Source organism: Rhinatrema bivittatum, chromosome 2, assembly GCF_901001135.1.
Source record: "Rhinatrema bivittatum chromosome 2, aRhiBiv1.1, whole genome shotgun sequence".
In the NCBI taxonomy this organism is placed as follows: Eukaryota; Metazoa; Chordata; class Amphibia; order Gymnophiona; family Rhinatrematidae; genus Rhinatrema; species Rhinatrema bivittatum.
This window is the reverse complement of record NC_042616.1, coordinates 369,616,017-369,642,224: the sequence shown is the minus strand read 5'-3', so window position 1 is coordinate 369,642,224 and position 26,208 is coordinate 369,616,017. Positions and strand designations below refer to the sequence as shown.

The following is a 26,208-nucleotide window of genomic DNA, read 5'->3' as shown; positions in this document are numbered from 1 at the left end:
CCGTTGCGAGTCCGAATGGTAGGGCCCGAAACTGAAAGTGTTGACCGAGAATCTTGAAGCGTAGGTAACGCCTGTGGTCCGGACGTATCGGGATGTGCAGGTACGCCTCCGTCAGATCCAGGGAAGCCAGGAACTCGCCCTGATGTACTGCGGCAATCACAGATCGTAGCGTTTCCATGCGGAACCGATTGACCCGCAGCGAGCGGTTCACCTCCTTCAAATCCAGTATGGGCCGGAACGAACCGTCCTTCTTGGGCACTACGAAGTAGATGGAATAATGGCCCGAGCCCACCTCTGCGAAGGGAACGGGTACAATAGCCTCTATGGCTTGCAGCTGGTCTAGTGTCTGTTGAACCGCCACCCTATTGAGGTCGGAGCCGCAAGGAGAGAAGAGAAACCTGTCCCGAGGGAGGCGGACAAACTCCAAGGCGTAACCGTATTGGATGGTGTCCAGGACCCACTGGTCTGTAGTAATCTTTGCCCACTCCTCGACGAATTGTGTGAGTCGGCCTCTGATGGGCGGGCAGGAGGAGTGGGCCGGTCTGGCATCATTGAGCAGATTTGGCGGGGGGGTTCCCCTGCCCCGAGCCCTCCCTCGAGGACCTCCGCCCTCGAAAGGAGCGTGACCACGGCTGCGGTCTACTTGAAGTTGTACGAGAACTTGGCTGCCGGTACGATCTGTAGCGCCGCTGTGCCCGAGCCCTGGTTCTGGTGGAGGCAAAAGGCCGGTAAGGTCTCTGCCGATCCTCGGGTAGACGATGCACCGAGTTTTCCCCCAGGGACTTGATGATCTGATCCAGGTCATTTCCGAAGAGGAATTTCCCCCGAAATGGAAGGGATCCCAGGCTCGACTTGGAGGAGGTGTCCGCAGACCAATTCCGGAGCCACAGGAGTCTACGAGCCGCCACCACCTACACCATGGACCGGGCCAGGACGCGAAAGAGGTCATACAGGGCATCCGCCCCGTAAGCGATGGCAGATTCCAGGCTGTCGGCCTGAGCAGCTTCTTCCGGCGGCAACTGCTGCGACGTTAGGAGCTGCTGGACCCAGACAAGACTGGCCCTCTGGGTCAAGGAAGTGCACATGACGGCCCGCATCCCCAAGGCCGAAACCTCAAACGCCTTCTTGAGGAACATCTCCAACTTGCGGTCTTGCGTGTCCCGTAGGGCCGTTCCGCCAGTAACTGGGATCGTAGTTCGCTTGGTCACTGCCGAGACCGCCGAGTCCACCTTTGGAAACCTGACGAGATCCAGGAAATCCTCCGGCAACGGGTACAATTTCTCCATGGCCCGGGCGACCTTCAAAGATGCCTCCGGGACGTCCCATTCCCCGGTGAGGAGCTGAAGAAACGACTCATGGACCGGGAAAGCCTTAGCCCTAGGCCTGAGGGCAGCCAGAACCGGGTCCCCTTTTTTGGAGCACGTCGCAACCGCTGGGGCCACAGGTGCCGGAGGATCCGGCGGTGGATCGAGATCGAGCTCTTGCAGGGTCCGTTGCAGTAAGTCCTCCAATTCCTCCTTGTGGAAGATGCGCAGAGCTCGCGGATCGTCGCCTTCGGCCTGCCCCTCAGAATGCGCAGGATCCGGAGGGTCCGAGGGATCAGGACCCGAGGGAAAAGCCGCTCCCACCGCAAGCGACTGGGATGGCAGAGCTGATGTTCCTGTGGCCGTCCCAGGTGAAACCAGGGACCCGGGGGCGGGGACCGCGAGCTTGGAGATCTTGGGCGCAGGAGGTCCCGCGGGAGCACCCCCCGGATCCGCCAGGCCCTGTAAATAGGCAGTGTGCATCTTCAGAATGAAGTCCGGTGAAAAAAACGGCAGACCGGGCGAAGCCGCAGCGGCAGGATCCCCCTGTGGAGTCCGGGCAGGCAGGCCCTCCTTGGGGCCCCTGTGCAGGCGGGGGGACTCCCCGAACTGCGTCCTTCGAGAGTGGTCCGCGCTGAACTCCTCTTCTAAAATGGCCGCCGTTCCCGCCATTGCCGAGAACGTGGCCGGCCCTCGCTTCCCTGGCTGCGGAGAGGGGGCGCTGGGCGCGAACCCGAGCCGTGCGCAACGCCTTCCCCGTCGGGGAAGGCGTTGCGCTATGCCGCCGCAGGTCTCGCAACGAGACCAGCGCGGCATAAATAAAGAAACGCCGCCGCGATGGAGCCTCGGGGGGGGGGGGGGAGGCCGAAAATAAAGAAGCAGCGCAGGGGGGCCTGAGGGCCGACACAACCCGCCCGACTGGTCCTTAGGCGCCGGCGGGAAAAACCGCTGCCGGCGCGCCCAGGCCCAAGGTAAAAGTCGCCGGGCCGCAGGACCGTCGGAGGACTGCAGAAACCGGTTGTCCCGGCAAACGAAGAGGAAAACAGCTGAAATGGAAATAAAACAACACTTACCCCAAGCGTAAGTAAAAGCAAGCTGCAAGAGGAGACGGAACAGAGCAAGAGCACCCCTCCTCAAAATTACTGACAAGAAAAATTTCCTTTTTACTTTTTTGTTTTTTGTTTCAATAACTTGATCCAAATTGTTAGCACCAAAAGAAATGACAGAAGAGACTCAAAGGAGTAAAAATAAAACTCAAAATCTGTCACTCTGGGGAAGCACTGATTCCCCAACTCACATCTGCTGGAGTCAGAAAGATACTGAGCTCCAGCAGAGGGTGCGCTGGTATAGGAGGCGGTGCCCTCGAGCTCTGTTCTGACTCCATCTGCTGGACGGGGGACATAACCCACCGTCTGGACTGATCCTGGTACGTACAGGGAACCTGTATTTTGTGCACATTTGACATGTTCACAATTGTGAACCCAGAATCTAGTCTCCGTCGCAATGCTATGCAGAAGGTTCTTCAGCTATGGGCGCCTTCTAATTATGTCCCACAACAGCAGGAGGTCCCGTGAAGTACTTGTACTGCTTCTATTTTGACCAAGCCCAAGGTTCTGTGTTCCAGGTACAGACCTCAGACAGTTTCTATTTGGACCTAGTTCCTGTCCTGCAAATATGCTCTCTTAACTGCTGTCCATGTTGTCTGATCTAGAATCTGTCATCCCAGCAACCCCAATCGGTGGACTCCATATAAATTATAAGGTGGATTCCGGATCGAAGAAGGAAATCTCCATTATATAGTTCTTTATTCGCGGGTTTATTAATCTTGTTATCAACAAGGAAAGATGTTGGGCTGCATGAAAACCATGAGGTAGGGAGTTAAGCTTCCATGGTGATGCCTGGTTGTTCCACTTCCAAGCGGGAGAGCAGAGTCGCCGTCTCAGTCGTTGACTGACACCAGTGTGATCCATTTGGTTGGTGAATCTGGAGTTTTGCTGGATACAACAGCGTGAATTTTACTCCCAGCTTATGGAGCCGGTTGCAGTAGGGGGAAAATTCTCTCCGAAGGGTCGAGAGTCGCGAGGAGTAATCTTGTTATCAAAATCTTAGGGGGGTGGCTGAGGACCTGAAAATGAATTGGGAAGAAGGTGCAAGGCTGAAGGACCTAAGGAAGTGGTTCCTGAACCTAACCTGGGGATCCCTAGCTACTCAGCTTTTCAGAGCACTGCAATGAATAAAGTTTGTGTGGGAGAAGGTTCAGGGCTGCCTAAGGGGCTGTGGGTGCAAGATGGCTCACAGACCCTGTGCTGATTTTAAGTTCCTGCAGTTATTGCTGATGTCGCATGCAGAAAAATCTTTAGCACTGCAAGCCCAAGGAGCATGTGGGGAAGAGAAGGAATGAAAGGGGATGTCTGGGGCTGCCACTAGGCAAGGAGGTGAAGGAGGAACCGATGAAGAGACTGTTGCTAAGCAGGAAGTTGGGGAGCAGGGCTACTGCTGGTGGGTAGAGGGATGGCAAAGAGGGGGCTGCATCTGGATATGGGGATTAAGGAGAGGGGACTCCTGCTGCTGGGCAGAGAGGTGGGGGGAAAGGGGGCTTCTGTTGCTGAAAAGGTGGTTGTGATAAGCTGCTGGGTGTGGATAATGGAAGAGGAGGCTTCTGCTGGGCAGGGATGAGGACGAGAGGAAGAAAGCTTCTAGGCAAGGTATGCTGCAGATGGAGAGAAAGGGGAATGCTGGACAAGTATTAGTGGTGGGGAGAGGGAAAGAAAATGGGGGACCATGGCAAATGGGGTGGAGGAGGAAGAAGAGGGATGCAGGACATGGAATGGAGTGGAAGGATTGAGGGAGAGAAAGAGGGGGATGTAAGGCACCGTGTAGATTCAGGAATGCAGGGGAAGAGTAGAGGGGAAGAGAAAAGAGATGCTTGGCAAGGGTGGGGGAAGAGAAAAAGGGAGATGCTGTTTAGGAGAGGAGAGAGAGTATGGGTTCCCTGCTGGAGCTGAAGGCATCAGAGGGACAGTTGTGCCTTTGCTGCCAAGGAGAAAGGGTTGTGCTGAAGCAATCAGTGATAAATCGAGAGGTGGAGGGCCATAATTCTTAATATCAGCCTTGAGGGCAGAAAACCTGGTCCAGGCACTGTACATCCACTCCCTTTCTGTTAGTTTTTCAATATTTTTATCCACATACCTTGTCTTCTGGGTCATTTGTGGTAGAATTGCTGTCTGCATCATTCTGTAAAATAAGAATACTCAATTTCAGTTAAACGTTTGTAGCTGCACCAGCATCCTGACTCGTACAAAGAAACTATATAACTATCTTGAAAGCACATTTTTGTCCAGCTCTAAAGAGCCATACTCCCTTCATCTGGTCACTAAAGAATGAGCTAAGTACAATGTTGCAGACATATACAAATAAAGTGAGGCTTGGATTACATTATTGGTGTTTGTTTAAGAACATAAGAAATTGCCATGCTGGGTCAGACCAAGGGTCCATCAAGCCCAGCATCCTGTTTCCAAAAGAGGCCAAAACCAGGCCACAAGAACCTGGCAATTACCCAAACACTAAGAAGAACCCATGCTACTGATGCAATTAATAGCAGTGGCTATTCCCTAAGTATAATTGATTAATAGCCATTAATGGACTTCTCCTCCAAGAACTTATCCAAACCTTTTTTGAACCCAGCTACACTAACCACCTCCTCTGGCAACAAATTCCAGAGCTCTATTGTGCGTTGAGTGAAAAAGAATTTTCTCCGATTAGTCTTAAATGTGTTACTTGCTAACTTCATGGAATGCCCCCTAGTCCTTCTACTATTCGAAAGTGTAAATAACCGAGTCACATCTACTCGTTCAAGACCTCTCATGATCTTAAAGACCTCTATCATATCCCCCCTCAGCCGTCTCCTCTCCAAGCTGAACAGTACAAAACAGTAAAGTGTTCTAAGTAAAAGAATGATGATTTTTTTTAAAGGCATGAACTAGATGAGGACTAACATAACAAGCAGGATGGTAGTCCTCAAATATGGGTGAGTACCGAGCTGAGGATGTCCAAGTATGCACCAAATGTACCCAAAGGCGTACAACAGGCACAACAACTGGGGTGGAATTTGGTAGAGGGCATCCTGACCCCCACCGGGCAGGCGGAAGGGTGTTGGTACTTCACGTTGTAAATAGGTTACGAAGGACAGACTGGCCGAAGATGGAATCTTGTCTTCCGGCTTTGTCCAAGCAATAGTGGGCTGCAAAGGTGTGGAGGGAACTCCATGTGGCAGCTCTGCAAATGTCAGGAAGCGGCACCGATCATAGGTGTGCTACTGAAGTCACCATGGCCCTCACAGAGTGTGCTTTAATATGGTCTTGAAATGGAATGCCTGCTTGCTGACAGCAAAAGGATATGCAGTCCTCCAACCAGGAGGAGAGAGTCTGCTTACCCACAGGCTTCCCTAACTTGTTAGGGTGGAAAGAGACAAACAATTGAGTGTTTTCCCTGTGGGCCGCTGTACGGTCTAGGTAAAATGCTAGAGCACGTTTGCAGTCAAGGGTATGCAGAGCCTGTTTCTCCTGGGTTGGCATGGGGCCTGGGAAAAAAGGTAGGTAGTATGATGGATTGATTAAGATTAAAATTTGAAACTACCTTAGGTAAGAATTTTGGGTGAGTGCAGAGTACTGCCCGGTCCTGCAGAAGTTTAGTGTAAGGAGGATAGGTAACTAGGGCCTGCAATTTACTAACTCTGCGAGATGAAGTGATAGCCAAAAGGAAAATCACTTTCCATGTGAGATATCGAAGTTCACAAGAGTGAAGAGGCTCGAATGGTGGTTTCATGAGCCGACGCAGAAGTAGATTAAGGTCCCAAGAAGGGGCCGGAGGACATAGCGGAAGCTTGATGTGGAGCAAGCCCTTCAAAAAACATGTTACAAGGGGGTGTACTGATATAGAGACATCCCCGACACCTTTATGGAAGGCGGGTACCGCACTGACATGCATTCTAATGGAGGAAGTCTTAAGACCTAATTCTGATACATGCCAGAGATAGTCCAGAAACTTCGGGATTGGACAGAAAAAGGGGTGAAGGGACAGAGAAGAGCACCATGATGTGAACAGTTTCCATTTGTAAGAGTAAGCTTTTCTCGTGGAAGGCTTCCGTGAAGCAGTCAAGACACGGGAAACTGCCTCAGAAAGGTTAAATGGTTGAAGGATTAACCTTTCAACATCCATGCCGTCAGGGACAAGGTTTGAAGATTGGGATGTTGCAGGCCCCCGTCGTATTGAGTGATCAGAAGCGGGTCCTTTCCCAATGGAATGTGCCTATGGATGGAGAGGTCCTTGGAAACCACACTTGGCATGGCCAGTGAGGTGCTATCAGGATCATGGTTCCCTTGTCCTGATGTAACTTCACGAGAGTCTTCAAGAGAAGAGGAAGTGGAGGGAATGCGTAGAGGAGACCGGTTGCCCAAGAGAGGGAGAATGCGTCTCTGGGTTGAGAGTATTTGCTGCGAATGAGAGAGCAGTAGTTCACCACTTTGCGGTTTTGCGGGGACGTAAAGAGGTCTATCCGAGGATATCCCCATTGTTGGAAAATGGAGTTCACTACCTAGGGGTTGAGAGACCACTCGTGCGGTTGAAAGACGCGACTCATCTTGTCTGCCAGGACATTGTCCACTCCCAGTAACCAAGTGGCCCTGAGGTACATCGAATGGGAGAGGGCCTCCGCCCATATCTGCGCAGCTTCCTGACACAGAAGGAAGGAGCCTGTGCCTCCCTGTTTGTTGAAGTACCACATTGCCACCTGGTTGTCCATTTGAATCAGGATGATTTGATTTGAGAGGCAATCCTGAAAGGCCCTGAGAGCATATCTGATTGCTCGAAGTTCCAGGAAATTTATTTGGTGTTTGGCTTCATCTGGAGACCAAGAGCCTTGTGTCTGAAGATTGGCTACATGGGTTCCCACCCAAGGTTGAAAGCGTCGGTGGTGAGAATGATTTGAGGATTTGGAACCTGGAAGGGCAATCCCTGGAGGATATTGGTCTGATTTTTCCACCAGGCGAGAGACAGACTAAGCGAGTCGGTTATACAGGCAATGGCTGACAGAGGCTGAATAGCTTGAGTCCATTGAGACCTCAGAGTCCAGTGCATGATTCTCATGGCCAAGTGGGCCATTGGTGTGACATGGACTGAGGACGCCATGTGTCTGAGGACGAGGAGAAATTGGCGTGCAGTTGCAGAGTGCTGAGACTGCAGCTGGGGAGCAAGGGATGCAAGAGTCAGTGCCCATTATAGAGGTAGGAAAGCCTTTGCCTGTAAGGTATCCAAGTCTGCCCCAATGAACGATAAGGTTTGAGATGGGACTAAGTAGGATTTTGTCATAGTTGACGAGATATCCTAGCGAAATTAGAGTGTGTAAGGTTAGATTGAGGGACGACAGAGCAGATTGCTGAGTGGGAGCCCTGATTAACCAATCGTCCAGGTAGGGGTTGATGTGAATACCTTGGGTTCTGAGGAAGGCTGCGACAACTACGAGGCATTTGGTAAAGACTCGTGGCGCAGACGCTAGGCCGAATGGGAGCACTCGATATTGATAGTGCTTGGGGCCTACTAGAAACCTCAGGTTCTTGCGATGAGCTGGAGTTATCGCAATGTGGATGTATGGTCCTGGAGGTCCAGAGAGCAGAGCCAGTCTCCTCTTTGTAGAAGAGGTAGAAGCGATCCCAAGGTGACCATCTTGAACTTTTCTTGTTGAAGGTACTTGTTGAGGGCCCGTAGGTCTAGAATAGGATGGACACCTCCAGATTGTTTGGGGATTAGGAAGTAAAGGGAATAGAACCCTAGGCCTTGCTGAGAGTATGGAACGGATTCTATTGCTCTTGACTGGAGAAGGAAGGAAACCTCTTGATCTAGAAGAATGAAGTGTTCGGATGTTCTCCACGTCTGTAGAGGTGGGGAGTCCGGTGGCAGGGCGAGAAAGTTCAGATGGTAACCCTGAGCAATGATTGCCAATACCCATTGGCGGATGTGATTGAATGCCACATGTTGTGGAAGTGGCATAATCGACCTCCCACTGGTATATGCGACAGAGGAATCTGGCTGTTGCTCTCCAAGTGGAAGTCAAAAACCTGAATCAGGTCCTGGTTGAGGAGCTGCTTGTGGTTCTTGTTTAAGGGCTTGACGAGACTGCGGTTTTTGATAAGGTATCGTGGCATGGGATCTGGATGGTGGCGGGTAAGACTTTTTCGGATGGAAGAATGACTTCTTAGAGTCCTTTCTGAAAGGCTGTTTTGAGGAGAAATCAGAAGGCATCAAAGAGAGCTGTCTTAGGGTCTCATGATGGTCTTTTAAATTCTGCTACAGTCCGTTGAATCTGCTCGCCAAACAGATTATCTCCGACACAAGGCAGGTCGGATAACCGGTCTTGTACTTCAGGGCGAAGGCCTCGCCGAGATGGCAGCTGCAGACACTCTGGTAGAAGTGTCAAAAATGTCATAAGATGTTCTAATCTCATGCTTGCTTGCCTCAAAACCCTTGTTGACTATGGTTTGTAATTCTTCTTGAAATTGCTGAGGCAGGGAGTCTGAAAAGTCCTGTATCTGCTTATAAATGACCCTGTTATATTGGGTCATATAAAGCTGATAGGCGGCAATTCGGGAGATGAGCATGGCCCCTTGGAATACTCGGTGACCAATGTTATCTAGGAACTTCTGTTCCTTTCCAGGAGGAACAGATGAGTGAGGCTTTGACCTCTTCGCCCTTTTTTGTGCAGACTCTACAATGACCAATGATCAAGCTGAGATTTTTGAAAACCTGGGGCTGACTGTACCAAAAAGGTAGTTCAGGTTTCCTATGTACTGGAGCAACTGATCCAGGGTGTTCCCAGTTCTTCTTGAGAAGATCAAGAAGGACCTGATGGATGGGAATAGATGTGATTACCTTGGGGGCTTCCAGGAATTGGAGCAATTCCATCATCTGGTGACTATCATTCTGTTCAGTCTGCAATTGGAAGGGAACCAATTCAGACATTTCCTTCACAAAGTTTATAAAGGAGAGGTCCTCTGGAGGAGAACGCTTCCTAATCTCAGTGGATGAAGGTGGTGAAGGTAAATCATCGGTGTCTGATAAAGTGTCACCACCGAAGGTGGTGACACTTTATCAAACAGCACCTTATCAGATCAGCACCTGCTCCTCTAGGAACTAGAGGGGGACAGGGTGGTTGAACACCTGAAGGCCCCGGTCTAGGCTCCGAAGGAATCTGAGAAATTATCGGAGGCACTGATGGCATCGAAGGCACCGGTGCAGGCATCAAGGGCATCGATGGATAGCTCTGTAGTGCCGGACGTATCGGCATTGATGGCTGAGGCAGAACTCCCGATGGAGGGATGTGGAACGGTGTTTCTCCTCCCGATGATGCAGTCAATGGGGAGGGCATCGGAGCCATCTGAGACCCAGGATCCATCGGAGGAAAAGCGCTCATAAGCGCTTCCATCCTGGATAGCAGCGGTGCCAGCGCTGCCGGAATCGGGTCGATGATCGGTTCCACAGACGATGCTGGTGCTGGTGCTTGTGCCGGAGGAACCTGAAGACGTTGCATCGCCTTGTCGATGGCCTCCTGAACCATCCGGTCCGGTTCTTCTCGGAGACCTGGAGCAATCAGCCCAGGCTCCGGAACAGAAGAAGGAGGCAGAGGCATAGCCGGAGGGATCACCGTTAAAGGTGGAGTCGCGGCTCCTGATCCCCGATCGGGTGAGGGTTGCCTCGGGGACTCGGTCACAGGAATGGTTGGTGCCTTTCCTGGACGGGATCTCTTCGACTGCGGCTCGGACGATGGCGAGGTCGATGATTTCGCACCCTCAATGGTCCGAGTCTTACAGTGTTGATGGCTATGTTTCTCCCTGCGATCCCCTCGATCCTGAGGGGGAGTGGAGGGCGTCGGCCGAGTAGTTGTCGATGGCGGTCGGTCACCAGTCGGTGTTTGATGCTGGCGCAAAGAGGACGGTGCCGGTTCTGACTACGTCGAAGCTATGGACAGAGTTGGGGTTTGAGCATGGAAGAGAAGTTCCATCTTTTCCATTCTGGCCTTGCGACTCTTCGGTGTCATTAGGGCACATTTGGTGCAGGTCAAGACATCGTGCTGGCGTCCTAGGCACATTACACAGACGTTATGGGGGTCTGTGATAGACATGGAGTGGGTACAGTCCAGGCACCGACGAAACCCCGCCATGGGCATGGAAAAAAAATTGAGCTGCGGTACGGTTGATGGCCAGTAGGCCACGAGGGCCAAACTCAAAAGTATTCGACGGAAAAAACAGGTAAAAACTTACCGGAGTACCACAGACTGAGAAAAGTTAGAGGAGGGACCCCTCTGGGGCAATTAACTTTTAGTAATTCCGTGAGGAAAATTCCTGTCAGGAATCTCTTCAGAGCTCCTTTACCGCGAGGCTACTGCTGCACGGAAAAAAGAAGACTGAAGGGGGACCCTTGCTGGCTGCAGGGTTAGTGCCATGCTGGGCATGCCCAGTAGGGGCCAGTCAAAGTTCTGGAAACTTTGACAGAAGTTTTCCATGATTGGACTCCATCCTATGATGTCACACATATGTGAGGACTACCATCCTGCTTGTCCTGTAAGAAAAGAAAGTAACATTTCAATACATTATTTCTATCAGAATGAAAGGCAAAATTCACCAAAAGAGAACCTCTTTTTTTTTTTTACTTCAAAAGATTGTGATAATTCCAAGATAGTTGTAATATCCAATGATTGATATTGAGCTTGAGCGCCATCTTCTATATCTTCAGTGGTAGATGGCAAATAATAAGCATTTGTTATTATCGGCATAGCTTCTTTAGGAACCTTCAGTGCTTGAATAATATAATTCTTAAAGAGTTCAATAGGTGAAATCATCCGTATTATAGGAAAATTCAGAACTCTTAAGTTCAAGCTTCTAAACAAATTTTCCAAATTCTCCAGCTTTTTTGCATGAACTTGCTTTGTTTTTCTACCAGAGTCCGGGATTCAAAAGTTTCCAGGTTAGTTGCGATTTTAGTTATAGAAACAGTATTTATTCGCATTTGATTGTGTCAAGAAAAGCTTTCGTTAGCGAAGTAATAGAGGCCTCCAAGGTAACCAAGGCATCCCAGACCGATTCCAGAGTGATCTTAGATAGTTTTATAAGAGGTGGTTTGGTAGAAATATTCACCAGCTCACTAGTACCCCCCTAAAAACTCTCCACTTGCAATGTCTAAGGAGTACGGATTAGAAGTTGAAAAATTCGAACCAGATCCCAAATGTCCGTTAGAAAGGCTTGCTACACAAGCAGCCCTAAGCTGCTTGTGTAAATTTTCAGGTAAAATTCAGGTAAATTTTCAGGTAAAATTCAGGTAAATTTTCAGGTAAAATTCTTCTACTTTCTCATGCCTTCCGCTCAGAATTCAAATCCCCCCGAATTTCCTCATGGGGGGTTGATGAGCCTTCAGGTGTCATCAGGAGGGAGGCATTGGAGTGCTCGGTGCTCGGGGGATTAAGGAGATGGCCTCGGCCAGCGGAGACGGTGTTCGCTCCCCACCTGTCTCTGCAGCAGCTTATGCACCTGTTAATATTTTTGGCGTTCCTGCAAAAAATGTTTCAATCCGCAGTTGATTGCTCTCCAGTGAGGGAGAGCTAGCTATAATCTCCCTCAGCTTAGCCTTCCGCTTCATATGGGGCATAACAAACAAGGAAAAATTGGCAGTGAGGAAAATGGAGAGAGACGTCTTGCAGGAACTCTCAGTGAGCAGCTGTCTTGTTCCCCCATATTTATACTTTGTTTATAAATGTACAGCTTCATAAATTTATAAACAAGGGCTTATAAACTCACAATTTTTATTATCTACTACATGTACCCGGCCATGCGTTGCAGTGGCTCAGTCTGGTTAAATGGAAAAGAAAGAAAAGAGAAAGCGCACGTTTCGAATATGTTTAATTTCACAATGCTTGTGGGTATACAATATTTTTTGTTGTTCCATTGTCTGTGCAGATATAGAGATTGTCTGGTTTGCAGACTCTAGAACACGCAACATATAATTGTCCATGTGAGAAGCAATCCATGTCTAGATGTAAACCGCATAATTCTAGAAATGAAAAAGAATGAAAAAAGAAAAAACAAACTATACTCACTAAATGAACGGTATGGTAAACGACACAGCTCAATTCCAACACAATGTCACATGAAATAATTAAATCAAAATGAAAATAAATCGAAATCTATGAAAATTCAATTTAACAATGAAATCGGAAACATTGAAATGGAATCGTTAAATATTTAGTCCAAGCCGTTAAGCCCGTTAAAATGGGCGAGATTTTTGTCCCCTCTCCTCCTACGTCTTTGCTCTGCTCCGCTCCTCCCCCCCCCCCCCCGCACCACGAAGGGCCAGAGGCGGCGGCGGTGGTAGGAGCTGCAGCGGTGGCTGAGGGGGATCTCGCGAGGCATAATGGTCCTGCCATCCCAACTCCTTCCCCCCTTTCCCGGTGGCGGAGGGACAGGCTCAATCCCCTTTCACTCTATCCTTACAGGCCCCAACTCCTTTGCTCTCCCATTCCCCTCTACACTGAACCCCTTTCTACTGTAACCTATAAGTGGAGAGCTGGGGGGGGGGGTAGAGAATCTCTCTCTCATAGAGCCCCCTACATAGGCTTCCTCTCTCTCTCTCTCTCGCACATACACTCTCCCTCTGTCCTTCACATACGCACGCACAATCCCTCACGTAGTCTCCCTCTCTCTCTGGCATTCACACTCGCCTTCAGCGCACATTACCACACTTCTCTCTCACACAGTTAAAACGGGCGGGATTTTTGTCCCCTCCCCACCTAAGTCTTTGTACTCGCAAGAGCTTGCAAAGTTCCCATGCCAGTTGTGTCTGTGTGAGGAAAACACTCCGCCCCCCCCCCCCCTTGCAAGGACAGGCAGCAGGCACTGCAACAGATTTGGGAACCTTGTCTAGCTTACTTTGCTTTTTCTGGGAGACCTGTGCCTTTAAGAAATCCAATCGGGGGCTTGAGAGGGAGGAGGGAGCAGGGCTCTGGTTTTCACTTTCGTCATGGTGCTTTGCTGGAGTGGGGGTGGAGTGATGCCTATGTAAACTCTTCCCGTGTCTTTCCCCTCCCCCCCCCCCCCCCCGCAGTTGTGGGATATTTACTTGGCTTCTCCTTATTTGCGTGACTCAGGGGGGCGGGGGAGGAGAGCGAGCTGTTCTCTGTTCAGCTCTTTGCACTTTGGCTGCTGCAGGCTGCAGCTGCTTGTGATCTCTTCACAGCCGCTTTCTACTGCATTTGCTCTGCTCCGGCCGTCCCAACTCCCTCCCCCCCTTCCCCAGCGGTGGATGGACTGGCTCGGCGACTCTTCTACCTTTTCCTCCTCCTGTGTGTAAATTGTCCGGCAGTCCCTACTCCCTCCCCCCTTCCCCAGCGGGGGAGGAATGGGCTGAGCCGTTTGTCGGAGCAGCGACTCGTCTGCCCTTTCCTCCTCCCCTCTGTGACACCCAGCACGTAGCGCAGAGCTCAATGGTCCGCACATGCGCGGTACAGCTGCTCTCTACTGCGCATTTGCGGGCCGGTCAGAGCCCATTTATATTGTAAATAGCGTGTGTTGCTTGTACGTCCAACAGATGGCGCTGTTTTTCCAAAAAAGCATGTTTTTACCTGTCACAGGTGTGACATCTATATAATATAGGTATATAAAAACATGCGTGTATTCGAATGCAACGTTGTGTCAAAATTTCAAAGCAATCGGTGAAGAACTTTCGGAGATTTAAGATTCTGAACAATCGAACATTTACATTTTTATTTATATAGATATATAGATAGAAGAAGATAGAAGATAGATAAATAGAAAGATAGATATAGAAGATTTATGTTAGGCTGGCTGTATTCCCACTCTTCCTGTTCATAAGAACATAAGAAAATGCCATACTGGGTCAGACCAAGGGTCCATCAAGCCCAGCATCCTGTTTCCAACAGTGGCCAATCCAGGCCATAAGAACCTGGCAAGTACCCAAAAAATAAGTCTATTCCATGTAACCATTGCTAATGGCAGTGGCTATTCTCTAAGTGAACTTAATAGCAGGTAATGGACTTCTCCTCCAAGAACTTATCCAATCCTTTTTTAAACACAGCTATACTAACTGCACGAACCACATTCTCTGGCAACAAATTCCAGAGTTTAATTGTGCGTTGAGTAAAAAATAACTTTCTCCGATTAGTTTTAAATGTGCCCCATGCTAACTTCATGGAGTGCCCCCTAGTCTTTCTATTATCCGAAAGAGTAAATAACCGATTCACATCTACCCGTTCTAGACCTCTCATGATTTTAAACACCTCTATCATATCCCCCCTCAGTCGTCTCTTCTCCAAGCTGAAAAGTCCTAACTTCTTTAGTCTTTCCTCATAGGGGAGTTGTTCCATTCCCTTTATCATTTTGGTAGCCCTTCTCTGTACCTTCTCCATCGCAATTATATCTTTTTTGAGATGCGGCGACCAGAATTGTACACAGTATTCAAGGTGCGGTCTCACCATGGAGCGATACAGAGGCATTATGACATTTTCCGTTTTATTCACCATTCCCTTTCTAATAATTCCCAACATTCTGTTTGCTTTTTTGACTGCCGCAGCACACTGCACCGACGATTTCAATGTGTTATCCACTATGACACCTAGATCTCTTTCTTGGGTTGTAGCACCTAATTTGGAACCCAACATTGTGTAATTATAGCATGGGTTATTTTTCCCTTATGCATCACCTTGCACTTATCCACATTAAATTTCATCTGCCATTTGGATGCCCAATTTTCCAGTCTCACAAGGTCTTCCTGCAATTTATCACAATCTGCTTGTGATTTAGCTACTCTGAACAATTTTGTGTCATCTGCAAATTTGATTATCTCACTCTTCGTATTTCTTTCCAGATCATTTATAAATATATTGAACAGTAAGGGTCCCAATACAGATCCCTGAGGCACGCCACTGTCCACTCCCTTCCACTGAGAAAATTGCCCATTTAATCCTACTCTCTGTTTCCTGTCTTTTAGCCAGTTTGCAATCCACGAAAGGACATCGCCACCTATCCCATGACTTTTTACTTTTCCTAGAAGACTCTCATGAGGAACTTTGTCAAACGCCTTCTGAAAATCCAAGTATACTATATCTACCGGTTCACCTTTATCCACATGTTTATTAACTCCTTCAAAAAAGTGAAGCAGATTTGTGAGGCAAGACTTGCCCTGGGTAAAGCCATGCTGACATTGTTCCATTAAACCATGTCTTTCTATATGTTCTGTGATTTTGATGTTTAGAACACTTTCCACTATTTTTCCTGGCACTGAAGTCAGGCTAACCGGTCTGTAGTTTCCCGGATCGCCCCTGGAGCCCTTTTTAAATATTGGGGTTACATTTGCTATCTTCCACTCTTCAGGTACAATGGATGATTTTAATGATAAGTTACAAATTTTTACTAATAGGTCTGAAATTTCATTTTTTAGTTCCTTCAGAACTCTGGGGTGTATACCATCCGGTCCAGGTGATTTACTACTCTTCAGTTTGTCAATCAGGCCTACCACATCTTCTAGGTTCACCGTGATTTGATTCAGTCCATCTAAATCATTACCCATGAAAACCTTCTCCATTATGGGTGCCTCCCCAACATCCTCTTCAGTAAACACCGAAGCAAAGAAATCATTTAATCTTTCCGCGATGGCCTTATCTTCTCTAAGTGCCCCTTTAACCCCTCGATCATCTAACGGTCCAACTGACTCCCTCACAGGCTTTCTGCTTCGGATATATTTAAAAAAGATTTTACTGTGAGTTTTTGCCTCTACAGCCAACTTCTTTTCAAATTCTCTCTTAGCCTGTCTTATCAATGTCTTACATTTAAATTGCCAATGTTTATGCTTTATCCTATTTTCTTCTGTTGGATCCTTCTTCCAATTTTTGAATGAAGATCTTTTGGCTAAAATAGCTTCTTTCACCTCCCCTTTTAACCATGCCGGTAATCGTTTTGCCTTCTTTCCACCTTTCTTAATGTGTGGAATACATCTGGACTGTGCTTCTAGAATGGTATTTTTTAACAATGACCACGCCTCTTGGACATTTTTTACTTTTGTAGCTGCTCTTTTCAGTTTTTTTCTAACAATTTTTCTCATTTTATCAAAGTTTCCCTTTTGAAAGTTTAGCACGAGAGCCTTGGATTTGCACACTGTTCCTTTTCCAGTCATTAAATCAAATTTGATCATATTATGATCACTATTGCCAAGCGGCCCCACCACCGTTACCTCTCTCACCAAGTCCTGTGCTCCACTGAGAATTAGATCTAATATTGCTCCCTCCCTCGTCGGTTCCTGAACCAATTGCTCCATAAAGCTATCATTTATTCCATCCAGGAACGTTATCTCTCTAGCGTGACCCGATGATACATTTACCCAGTCTATATTCAGCTATCTAGCTACATTGCAGTTTTATTTATTTATTTATTTATTTATCATTTTTATATACTGGCATTCGTAGGACACATCATGTCGGTTCACAATTAACTGAGAAAGGAAATTACATAGAACAGGGGGGTTTAAACTGGGAGAAATTGGATAATAATTGGATAAAAAGATTATTTATTTATAGTTTATTTTACTAGCTTAAAGTTTCAAATAATTAAATACTGACTTCTAAACTTTAAAAACTTGTTGCTCTTCATTTATGGCAAATCATAATTTAACTATTAAGAAATTTTACTGGGCTGTAGTCTGGGATACCTGCCAGGTCTTCTTGCTGCATTCAGGTAGTCTCGAGAAAAAGTCACAGTTGTTCCCATTAACAGTTTGTGAGAAATTATATTATCTCCCTATTACTCATCTTTGTACACCTCGGAGTGAAGTGAGATCCCATATCAGAGGTTTCTGTCTGCATTCCTCTGCTCTGTACTAAGGATGAATTAACAGATAGTATTATAGTCTTAAATGGTAATGGGTTTCTTAATATTAATGCTTCAGATTCTTGTGACAACATAATTTACAATGACAAAAACAAAGAAAATTGTGTAGTGGTTGAACAATAAAGAAAAAACATAAGAAAAAACATATAGAGGAGAGACAGCATTACACAACCCAGTCCACATCTAGAAGGGACATTATTCATAACAATCACATTAGTGTCACTGCTTCAGCTGCTATGCAGTCTCCTCATGTCAAGATTCCACATGCTGTGCAACCTTCCCTCCACCAGGGGTCCTCAGTGAGCCTTGCAAATAGCTCTGCCAGTTACTTCCTCGCGGGTCACACCATACCTTAGCCCTATTTAACCCAGCTGCTTCAGTCCCTCTTTATTTAGTCACTTTGGCTTTCTGACCTGACTTCTCTTACGTTGTTATTCTGCCTTGCAGCCTACCTTGGCCTCTTAACTTGCTCTGGGCCCTTTCAGGCCTTCTGTCCTTGCTCTGCGGCCTCTCAGGCCTTCCTGTCTTCCCGTAAAGCCTTCGGACGTTCTAGGTTTGCCTAGCCTGCCTTGTGCCCTGTTGGGCTTTCTTATTTCTATTGCCTGTACTTGTCTAGTCTAGTCTTGTTCTTATCTCATCCAGTCTTGTTCTTGTCCGGTCTCTGTCTAGTCCACCTCTAGCCTATGCTCTGTGACCAAGCCCAGTCCATGCTCTGTACCCAGCTCTGCCCTATCTCATCACCCTGGTCTAACAAAGGCAAATCCTACCAGCCCCCAGAACCCACAGGCTCAACCTGTGGGGGAGGGGATTGGTTAGGCAGAAGATCAGCTCCAGTCCTGACCTGTAGCCCTGTAACACCGTTGTGGGGGTGCTCTTGTCTCCAGCCTGCCAGTCCTTGACAAGTAGAAGTCAAAACTCAACAAGAAGAGGAAATAAGCATTTATAAACCTACTTATAATCCACCGCTGCTTCTAACTAGTTCTGTCTTCCCTCTTTCTCCCTTAGAAAAATCTCCAAATGTGAAGGGTCAATAATATAAATTCATTCTTTTGAAAACAAACTAAGCATTTGCAGGGAAACTTAAAAAAGAAAGCTGCCCTCTAGGTCCTCTATTCTCTGCCTCAGTAAAATAAATTATTTTCTACGACACTCAGTAGTATAGGAAACATCAGGAAAAACTTGTGCCTTCTGACCGCAAAATGACATATCCTTAAGAAAATACTTTTGAAACACCAAATCTGTCAGATTCTAAACAAGGATCACCAGGAGGGTAGCCCTATGTTAGGAAGATGGCTTGTGGGATGGCCCTGTGAGCCTCTGTACTCACCTCGACCACCGCTGAGAGCAGCTCAGGATGCCACCAACACTCTCCCACAGTTGGGATGCCACTATCTTCCGAATGCCGCCAAGCGCAGCATTGCAGACCACCATGCTCCATTACTCTGGCCCCTATTCCTCCTAAGCACGCACCCATCTCACCACAGTATAAAGAGTCTACAGCAGTGATTCTCAACCCTGTCCTGGGGACCCCCGCAGCCAGTCGGGTTTTCAGGATATCCACAATGAATATGCATGAGAGAAAATGTGCATGTTATGGAGGCAGTGTATGCAAATTTTCTCTCATGCATATTCATTGTGGATATCCTGAAAACCCGACTGGCTGGGGGGGTCCCCAGGACAGGGTTGAGAACCACTGGTCTACAGCAAGAAAGCTGCTTTGGCACCTCCTGATGACATGTTCGCCTGATCCCTATTTAAGGCTCCCTCTGAGAAGAAGGCATCACTTCAGCAACGGGTCTCTTGCCTTGGCAGTGTGTGTTGCTTTGAGTTCCTGATTCCTGCCTCATCTAGCCTTCCTTGTCTAGCCTTGCCTCATCCAGTGTCTTCATCCATCCTTGGCCTGACTTATGGATTCAGATCTCTTTCTTGCTTGGACCTGACCACAACTGTCTGCCATCTGGACCTGACCACGATTGCCTGCTGCCTGCCCTGACCTTGACCCCAGAGTGCCCTTGGACTTGCTTATCAGACCGATCCAGGGACCCACCTAAGCCCTGTTGGCCGCCAGAACCCAAGGGCTCAACCTGTGAGGGAGGTGGCTGGTATAGATGAAGCTCCAGCCTGTCCTGCTACAGGGCACGTTCACCAGCTGCTGGCGAAGGCCTCATAGGTCCACCTAAGAGGATGCATCAACTACGCCAAAGCAATAAGGGCTCACAACCACGCCACTCATCACACAATATAAGAAATAACATCTAGGGAAGACTCCAGAAATTCAGATAAATTAGAAGTATCAGAGATATGTAATCCATGGCTCTTCTACAGCATTAACACTTCTTGTGTTCTTAGCAATATAATATAATATATCTTAATACTTAGTACTGGTGCTTTTTGTTCAGACAGGCCAAGAATTTCACGTACATATTTCATAAACATTTTGTTGGGCGATATCAATTTTGTCATATGGAAATTAATAAAACAAAGATTATTCCTTCATTGAAAGTTTTCAATATTCTCCAGTTGGTTATGGACAGACAAACTGTCTTTAATTGAGAGACTATTGTCTCTTGATCTAATGCTACCTGAGGTTTCAATGAAACTATAATCCTTTGCAATTGCCCCCAAACAAAATTCATGATTTTGAAATTTCTTAGTAGTTTCTAAAGAAAACATATTTAGTAGTGGATTGTGCTAGAGTACTTTCCATTCTAGACACTATTCTCAACACATCAGTTAGTGAGATTTTCCTCAACTCCAAGTTGTCATCAAGAGAATCAAATGGTGACTGAATTGGAAATGGTTTAAAACAACTTCTGAAGCTAAATCATTATCAAAATTAGCAACATACTGTCCATCAGCAATAAAATTACCCTTCACCACCAAACTAGCGATAGAAGAACTTGCCAAATTTGTTCCATCCAATAACTGCACCACAGAGCGATTCTCCAGTGAACTCAAATTCTTCATATTCTCAACTTGATTCGGTATGGAGTCCTCCCTGAAATACGACAAAATACCACTGACACCATTCCCACTACTGGGAGTCAGAGTCAATCTATCTGGTAATTCCACATAAGGTGGTAGGCTTTGGCCCAGGCTAAGGGAGGCTCCTGAACTTGAAGGAGACCCCCCCCTTTCCTTGCCCTTGATGGCTTCACTATTGAGCCACACAATGTGAGAGTCCATGGAGCTGTGAGAACGGACAGAAGATGGAAACAGTCTTACCCTTTTTTTTTCTTCCCATAGGAAAAAACAGATGAGATTTTCAACATATTTTCCCAAGGGGCACACCCCTTAGACATTCAGCTTGAGAGCACTGAAGGTATACTGCTTTTAAGGTTTTGGTCAGCTCTGAAATGACATCAAGTAAGTTACAGAGAGAGGGGAGGGCAGAAGTTGCAGCATCTTAGCCCTGCAAAGATTTTTCAGTGGCAGACCTTCTCCTTGCACACACAGATACCCCTTCTCTCCAAGCACAGGCATGAGATTTTTAAGGTCTCAGTTGACGCCAATATGTCAGTGAACCTTAGAGAAGGGGGAGGACAGTAGTTGCAATGTCTTGGCCTGTAAAGATTTTCCAGTGGCAGACTTTCTCCTTGCATACAGAAGGTACTCCCGAGGTCCTACACCTCTGAAAAGCCCGAAATAGGCAGCACTGGTCAAAGAGATACTTATAGGAGATGATATCATCACGGAGGGCAACCAAAATAAAGAGGATGGAACGATTCATCTATGAGAAAAGGCTAAAGAGGTAAGGGCTCTTCATCTTGGAGAAGAGATCACAGAGTGGAGATATGACAGAAGTCTATAAAATAATGAGTAAACTAGCATGGGGAAAGGTTTTGAAAAAAAGTGCAAAGACTAGGGGACACGCAATCAAGTTACAGCAGAGTTGCTTACCTGTAACAGGTTTTTCCCAGGATGCCATGGGCATGCACAGAGCATGCCCAGGATGCCATGATCCCTGTAAGCTGGTATGGGTAGCGCAGCTGCAGGGGGAGACAGGATAGGCATTACTGGCACTTCCACATTAATTTGTGGTGGCTCAGTTCCCAGCACCGGTGTCGGTGGGGAACGCCTAAGTGCACAGGAGCATGGAGATTCGTGAACCCGGGCCCACTTCGCAACTGGCTCAATGGACATTGATGCCGGCACAGTATGAGTGTCGGCACCGAACGAGGAACCACGTCGGTGCTGGCAACGATGATTCCAACGGTGCTTGGCCCGGTCATTCTCCAGCACCGAGGAAGATGCCCTCGCTATCTCGGATGGCATTGGTGACGGACTGTCACTGTGCCTCCATTGCTCCTGGCATTGTTTGTCGCCCAAGGATTATACGGGCTCTGGTTTAGAACCCGAAGTATGGAGCGTTTTCTTTAGTTGAGGGCATTGACTGAGGTATAGATGCTTCGGTAGTATCGACAGTATCGATGGCGGCATTGACGGTATCGGCGGCGACGAGAGTGGCATAGACATGGGCATTGGCGGCACCGATGGAATCGATGTGAGTATCAATGGCATCGACGGTGGCCCTGGCGGCACCAATGGAATCGATGTGAGCATCAATGGCATCGACGGTGGCCCTGGCGGCACCGATGGAATCGATGTGAGCATCAATGGCATCGACGGTGGCCCTGGCAGCAACGAGAACCGTGGACGTCCCTATCCCTCTAGCCCCAATGAACCCGGTGGAAGATCACAGGAAGAATACTCGCGGGCATCATGGGGCGGACCGAGGGTGATAGACAAAGGGAGAAAGAAGGCCGCAATTCAGTTGGTAACCCGGGGAAACCAATAGTGAGGTGACAGGAACCGACCGAAAATCAGGGCATAGTACTCACCAAGCGTCGATGAAATGTACGCGAAGGGAGACCCGTGTAGGGAAAAATTATTTGTGAAGTAAAAGTGTTTCCGTGAGGATAAGTAATACATTTATGATAAACAGGATAATTTTTTTTTTAAATCAACACATAATTAAACTTTGGAATTCATTACTGGAGGATGTGGTAAAGGCTGTTGGTGTAGCTGGGTTTACAAAAAGGTTTGGATAAGTTCCTGGCAGAGAAGCATGGAATCTATCGGCTTTCTGGGATCCTGCCCAGTACTTGTGACCTCAATTAGCAATTATTAGAAACAAGATACTGGGCTTGATGGACATTTGGTCTGATCAGGTATATTTATAGCTTTTTTTATACCGACATTCGTTTGCACATCACATCGGTTTACATGGAACAGATAGATAGCATAACGAAGAGAGAGAACAAGGAGAAAAAAGAAATTACATCAAAAATATTTAAATAAAGAGTTACAATTTCAACATAATTCCCAGTTATGTATTTAGTGTAAAAGTAAGGGAGAGAACAGGAAAACAAGGAAAAGTAAACTATGTACAGGAAAATTATACACTATTTTTATGATTTGACGAAGGATTTGGTGGAGAGGGGAATTATGCAAAGGCCTGTTTGAAGAGCCAGGTTTTCAATTTATTTTTTAATTTCTGTATGCAGGGTTCTAGTCGTAGATCGGGGGGCACTGAGTTCCAGTTATAGGGGCCAGCAATAGAAAGAGCACGTTCTCTGGTGGAGATTAGATGTGTAAGTTTAGGTACAGGTATGTGAAAGGTTCCATTGTAGGCAGATCTGGTGGGTCTATTTGGGGTATGGAAGTGGAGGGAGGTGTTAAGCCAGTGTACATTTTGATTATGTAGGGTCTTGTGTATTATAGTAAGACTCTTAAAGAGAATTCTGAAAGGGATAGGGAGCCAGTGGAGGTCTTTTAGAATTGGAGTGATATGATCATTTCTGCGTGTGTTTGTGAGGACTCTGGCAGTGACATTTTGTAACATTTGGAGGGGTTTGAGGGTTGTTGCAGGGAGGCCTAGAAGTAGTGAGTTGCAGTAATCTATTTTGGAGAAGATTATTGCCTGAAGGAGGGTTTGGAAATCATTCAGATGAAGGAGAGGTCTTAGTTTTTTTAAGACGTGTAATTTGTAGTAGCATTCCTTCATAGTAGAGTTTATGAATTTTTTTAGGCTCAGTTGGCTATCCAGGATGACACCTAGGTCTCTTACCTGGTGCGTGATTGGGTGTGTGGGATTATAGAGGTTGGTGTCAGTAAGAGTAATAGTGTTAGGGTTATGGGATATGAGAAGGAGTTCTGTTTTGGAGGTATCAAGGGAGAGATTTAAATTAGTTAGGAGTTTGTTGATCGATATGAGACAGTTTTCCCAGAGTTGGAGGGATTTAGGAATGGATTCTGTGATAGGGATTAGAATTTGGATGTTGTCACTGTAAATGAAGTGAGTGAGACCTAGATCGGAAAGGAGTTGGCATAGGGGCAGCATGTAGATGTTGAAGAGCGTAGAGGATAAAGAGGAACCTTGGGGTACGCCTCGGGTTAATTTGATAGTTTCAGATTCGCTATTTCCTATTTTGACCTTGTAATGTCTATTATCAAGGTAAGATTCAAACCAGCGAAGGGCTGTGCCTGTTATGCCAATTTCAGTGAGTCTGTTTAGCAGAATTTTGTGGCTTATGGTGTCAAAAGCTGATGAGATGTCTAGCATTGCTAGGATGTAAGAATGGCCATTATCTATACCTTTAAGTAGTGTGTCAGCGAGGGCGATAAGTAGGGTTTCGGTACTAAAGAAGTTGCAGAAGCCAAATTGAGAGGGCGATAAGTAGGGTTTCGGTACTAAAGAAGTTGCAGAAGCCAAATTGAGATGGGAATAGAATGTTGGGCTTCTCTAGGTGTTTGGTAAGTTGGAGGTTTACTACTTTCTCAAGGAGTTTTGCTAGGAAGGGAAGAATGGAAATTGGTCTAAAGTTGGCTGGTTCAGAAGGGTTCAGCTTGGGTTTCTTTAAGATAGGTTTGACTCCTGTGCTGTAGTAAGCGGTGTTGAAGATATATTGATAACCCCTTTTAGCTGTGATCCTGTCATTTGTTCCTGGTTTGTCTGGTGCGACCGTATGGTCGTCTGGTGCTGTTTTGATTGTCCTTTGTTCGTTTGTCGTCCTTGCGGCCCGAAGCCTGCCCTAAAAAATGAGTGTCTGTTTCTGTGCCTGGATCTTCTCTGGATCTCTCAGTCGTGCGTTTCCCTGATCTTCCTCTGAGGAGTCATCTGAGGAACCTGCAAAGGTCACTTTAGGTTTCCGATATCTCTGGTTCGACATCCAAAGGTATACGTTGCCTTTCTTATAGTCGCCTTCATCTCGTGTAAACTTGGTTAGTTTAAATTGTTTCAGTTCCTCTCTGAACTTATCCATTTGTTCTTGAAGGTCCTTCAGTGATTGCTGGTATTTCTCGTCAGGTTCCTCAAGTTGGAGCTCCTCTAAGCTTTTATCAATCTCTTCCTTTGTTTGAACTGCTGTGGTTTGTGCTTTCTCAATTATGAGGATCATAAGATCCAATGAGCACTTGTTAAGTATTTTATTCCAGTTCTGTACAAACTCTGGGTCTTCTGCGTATAGTCTTGGTTCTTTTTGTATGCGTAACCCTCTTGGAATCCGCTGTATGCGGCAATACTCAATCAATCAATCAATGAAACAGATTTTCTTGGGTTACGCGTGTAGCCTTTGAAAATCTGCTCCTAAGTAAACTCGATTAATAGCCGTTAATGGATTTCTCCTCCAAGAACTTATCCAAATCTTTTTTGAATCCAGTTACACTAACTGCACTAACCACATCCTCTGGCAACAAATTCCAGAGTTTTATTGTGCATTGAGTGAAAAAGAATTTTCTCAGATTAGTCTTAAATGTGCTACTTGCTAACTTCATGGAATGCCCCCTAGTCCTTCTATTATTCGAAAGTGTAAATAACCGATTCACATCTACTCGCTCAAGACCTCTCATGATCTTAAAGACCTCTATCATATCCCCCCCTCAGCCATCTCTTCTCCAAGCTGAACAAGCCCTAACCTCTTCAGCCTTTCCTCATAGGGGAGCTGTTACATCCCCTTTATCATTTTGGTTGCCCTTCTCTGTACCTTCTCCATCGCAACTATATCTTTTTTGAGATGCGGCGACCAGAATTGTACACAGTATTCAAGGTGCGGTCTCACCATGGAGCGTTATAGAGGCATTATGACATTTTCCCTTGGGTAAAATCCATGTTGACTGTGTTCCATTAAACCATGTCTTTCTATATGCTCTACGATTTTGAACTTGAGAATAGTTTCCACTATTTTTCCTGGCACTGAAGTCAGGCTCACTGGTCTATAGTTACCTGTATCGCCCCTGGAGCTTTTTTTAAATATTGGGGTTACATTAGCCACCCTCCAGTCTTCAGGTACAATGGATGTTCTAAGAGACAGTGTGGGGCCTTAGGGGAGGCTTCAGCTGGAGCAGGCCCCTCATAAAGTGCCCCATGATAGACTGCACAGAGATAGGTGAACCATCCACACCCTCGGTGGTAGGCCCCAATAGCACGCAGATGGTCTGACGGAGTTGGTCTTTAGGCCCGTCTCCAAGAGGTGCAGAAGGTAATCCAGAAGCTTCGAGGTGGAGCAGAACGGATCGAAGCTGTGGAGCTCACACCAAATGGGAGAACCTTTTCCACTTCAGATCATAACATTTCCTAATGGAAGGCCTCTTGGACTCCACCAGGACCAGAGATATCTCATCCGAGAGATCCAGGGGCTGCAAGGTTACCCTCTCAACATCCAAGCTGTGAGGGACAAGACGTGAAGGTTGGGATGGTGCAGCCTACCCTGATCTTGCGTGATGAGGTCTGTGAAGGTCCCAAGACTGATTGGCTCCAGTGGGGAGAGTTCCTCAAGAGCAGGAACCAAATGCCTCAGCCAGTAAGGGGTGATGAGAATCATGATTCTCCAGGCCTGTTGAAGCTTTAGGAGAGTCTTCGACACTAGAGGAAGCAGAGGATACACATACAGGAGGCCTTTGCCCCAACGGCAGTCAAAGGCGTCTGATGCCGGCTTGCTGCTCCCCCTGAATAGGGAGCAAAACTA

The 26,208-nt window shown here is 47.0% G+C and overlaps 1 protein-coding gene across 8 annotated transcripts in view; it reads right to left on the bottom strand.

Moving 5' to 3' along the window:
- The window catches only part of LOC115084722, a 664,924-nt gene that overhangs the window by 142,046 nt on the left and 496,670 nt on the right, over positions 1 to 26,208 (bottom strand). For all 8 annotated transcript variants that reach the window (XM_029589949.1, XM_029589957.1, XM_029589951.1 and 5 more), the window contains one exon: positions 4,494 to 4,538. In XM_029589949.1, the coding sequence (XP_029445809.1) occupies positions 4,494 to 4,538 (45 nt within the window). The remainder of the gene's footprint in view (positions 1 to 4,493; positions 4,539 to 26,208) is intronic.